We start from the raw sequence: 3,476 nt of genomic DNA, 5'->3' as shown, positions 1-3,476 counted from the left end.
CCCCCCCCCCCCCCCCCCATCCATCAATGTGCTCAACTGGACTGCATTTAACTTCAACTGCTGTCATCACATCTTTCATTTTCTAGTTCCCTTGAAATGCATAAACTATTTCAATTCGAAGGTACACAGGGGTTGAATTAGTTTTGCCACTGTGTGTAACCATCCTATTAATGTCTGCAGCTGATGAGTTAGTATCGCATTAATTGTAATTTGAGACTTAGCAACAGAAATTGACCTATCTATTCAAATTTGCTAATGCATCTGGCTAGGAAGCAGGGGTATAATTACATGTTATAAGGAATCTTCACTACCTTATCCCACCCCATAGGAAGCTACCAACCTGTAATTTAGGCCTTTTGGAGCTCAAGAATACCTATTTCACAAACATATATTCCGCATACAATAACGTACTAAATATGCTGATTAGACTTGATTCAAGATCTTTTTTTATTTTTTTATTTTTTATCGAGATCATACGATATTCTTAAATGATTTTAGTTACTCTTTGCCCATTTCTATAAACAACTTAATTAGTAACTTCTGAAATTAGTGCCATGTATAACGATGCAGTATAAGCTACCAAATAATAAGCAAACTAAGTGGGATGTGTGTGCTTCTTCATCTTCCATGGCTTATAATTTCATACCAGGAGAAATCCTACTTGAAAAATCTTCATTTTGGGTTGTTTTTCGAATCCCCTTGAACGCTTGCATTTTTGTTTATCCTGTTGAGAACTGAGAAGTGTGATGGTGGCATGGTGCAAGTGTGCAACTCTACAAGTCTCTCTGTACAGAGTGCAGACCATTCGATCAATAATACAATTGTTCTTACTTGTTCATCAACCCTGTGAGAATATGTGACCGACAGATAGGTTATGAGGTTGAAACAGTGAACTGAAAATAAAGGGTTTGATATCTGAACCAAAACAAGAGGCAAAGCCATTATCACTGTCCGAAGCTCCCCACCAAAAAGTAAATAGCGTCCTTCTGTTCTGGTTCTGGTTCTGGGTTTTGCTTCTGGTTATGGTTCTGGTTCGAAGAAGGGTCCCCTCGTTACTGTGTCAGTGGACAGTGGTGATCATCATTCAGCAAAGGAAAAGGAAAAACTTCACGTCATTGGTTGAAGTGTGACTACAGCCACTCAGCCAGCCTATAATTACCTCATTTTCTTATAGTGAAATTAGGGTGATTTTGTGGTTTTGTTTGTATATAATGAATGATGAACAAGCGAGGTTATTAAGAAACGTCAGAAATGGGGACCTGGGTTGCAGAACCAAAAGTGAGGAGGAAAAGGAAGACGGGAGCCCCTCGTAAATTGGGTTTATTAGGTGTTTTGATTCGGTCAGTCAGAAGGAGAGGTACTATCAAATAATTGCTCCCGGGTAACTCGCCGATCCCCTTTCACTGTTACACTGTTCTCTCTTCTCAGTCTAAGCTATCATCCTGACCACTGCTTCAATCTTATTGAACAAAAATAATGTTCTTCATACTATTATGACATGAGTGATCAAAACATTATAGACAAACATATATAGTTCTGTTTAAGAGTGCCATGCATGAACAAAGGTTATTGCTTTCATTTTTAACGCATGAATCCATCAATGCCCTATTTGTAGAGATAAGTTTTTTTTCGATGAATTTTGTAGGGATAAGTTTGATATAATGAAGTTGATGTAAATTGTCTTTACTCGGTTTATGAATTGGCTTGATTGTCGTTCATAAGAACATTATAGGAAATTATAATGTGATTTTGTTAGGAAAAAGATGCTCCAAATCAAATACTACAGGAAACTGGAGTGCAAATTGCCACCATATCCAACCTGTTCTTGTTACAAAGTGAGTTAAAATTGACCATCTTGTGAAACATATATAACATGTCTATTTTTCTAGCAAAGAACAACTAATTTGTGACTAATACTAGCATCAAAGGATGCACCAGGCACAAACAGGTCATGGGAACTTGAGCCAAGCTTCATGCATATAAGGTGAAAGAAGGTTATAAGGCAAGGAAAACCGTAAACGAGTCAACATGAACGCCCAGAATGAAAAACAGTGAATCTTGTTCCACTCCCTTGTGTCTCTACAGTCCACACAATGCAAACTCCATGCATAAAGACGAATTAGCATTCAGCAACAGCCCTCCTTGCAACTCGTGAAATCGTATAAACAATACCAAACTCTTAACGTAAATCTTCTGCGGTGCCGGTGACCCATGTTCTTAATCTTATTTCTTATTTTCTATGCTTACTTTTGGGGTTAATCCAAGAATCTAACATTCGTTTCTTATCAAAATTTTCTATAGGGTTTGGTGATGCACTGTTGTTCCAACTTTCAAGAGCTGGTTTTGAGGACCCAGTTCTCTCAAGAGCACTAATCTAGCATTTCCTCTGTCCTTGTAGAGTAATTAGAACAACTTCTCTCTCTCTCTCTGGTTGTGGCCTCATTCCCACACATATGGGATAGGTTGTGTAGGTTTGTAATCTCATTCCCAATGGAGGGTTTCTGATAAATTAAGCATCTTATGTGCATATTTATATATGTTTCCTTTTGTAAAACTCGACCTTGAATTAGGATTAGTGATCATTTCAAATTTAACCATCCATTGGAATTACTTGATAGCAAAGCATTAAGCTCGGTTCCATTTCGTGTTCTTTTCCGACATTACTAGTAACTAGCTAGTGAATCTTTGAATGCACATAAAAATTGTTCCAATGAAAGATATTGAAGTCGCCTAACTGTCTAAACTTTACCTCTCAAAGTCCCACTATTTGAGAACTCACTAAAATCCCCACACTTATAATTACTGTGCTACGTACCACTGCTACGCTTGAAAAAATTACCTCTTGAAAAAGAACATGAAACTTGCAATTGCAATCTCAACCCTGCTAAATCCCATCTAAAGCCCAAAAGCTAAACTGTAGTATGTAAGCCTTGTTCCTGAGGCCATCATATTATTTGTTTTAGCCATCTCAGAGGCCATAGCCACATCCCACCCTCACGCAGCCTACATTTGATCCTACTGAAAAAATGCCCTTTGCGTAGAAGCAAAAAATCCATGCTGGGCAATCGTGGATGCCAATAGCAACCGCTCATCACACCAGCTGAATGATTCCGACTCTTCCTAGGAGATCAATGATGTGGTTCTACAGAATCCTGCAGAAATATCTGTATTGCGCGCCATCAGAAAATATATAAAGAAAAAGTAATTAACAAGACAGATTGACAGAATATATAGTGGAATCAGTCCCTTATGAGAGGTGACTAGTTAGTGCTACAGTGCTTGAACTACAAGCTAGATAGCTGTTTGATCGATATAATCTTATCCATGCCCTTTGAGAAGGGCTATATAGGAGTGACTAGGGTTGTCCGTCCCAGCGTGCCAATAACATCACTTCCTTTCATTATGTTTGGTTGGCGACATGGGAAGACATCACAAATATCCAATGCCATCTCAGTAAGCTACTCTCTCTCTCTCTC

The 3,476-nt window shown here is 38.4% G+C and overlaps 1 protein-coding gene across 1 annotated transcript in view; it reads left to right on the top strand.

Moving 5' to 3' along the window:
• Window positions 1–3,402: 3,402 nt before the first annotated feature.
• The window catches only part of LOC101303473 (heavy metal-associated isoprenylated plant protein 26-like), a 687-nt gene continuing 613 nt past the window's right edge, over window positions 3,403–3,476 (top strand). The window contains exon 1 of the mRNA XM_004290812.1: window positions 3,403–3,453. Coding sequence (XP_004290860.1) covers window positions 3,403–3,453 — 51 coding nt within the window. The remainder of the gene's footprint in view (window positions 3,454–3,476) is intronic.

This window comes from Fragaria vesca, linkage group LG2 (genome assembly GCF_000184155.1).
Source record: "Fragaria vesca subsp. vesca linkage group LG2, FraVesHawaii_1.0, whole genome shotgun sequence".
Taxonomy (NCBI): Eukaryota; Viridiplantae; Streptophyta; class Magnoliopsida; order Rosales; family Rosaceae; genus Fragaria; species Fragaria vesca.
The sequence above is the reverse complement of the archived record's forward strand: the minus strand, read 5'-3'. Positions and strand labels throughout refer to the sequence as shown.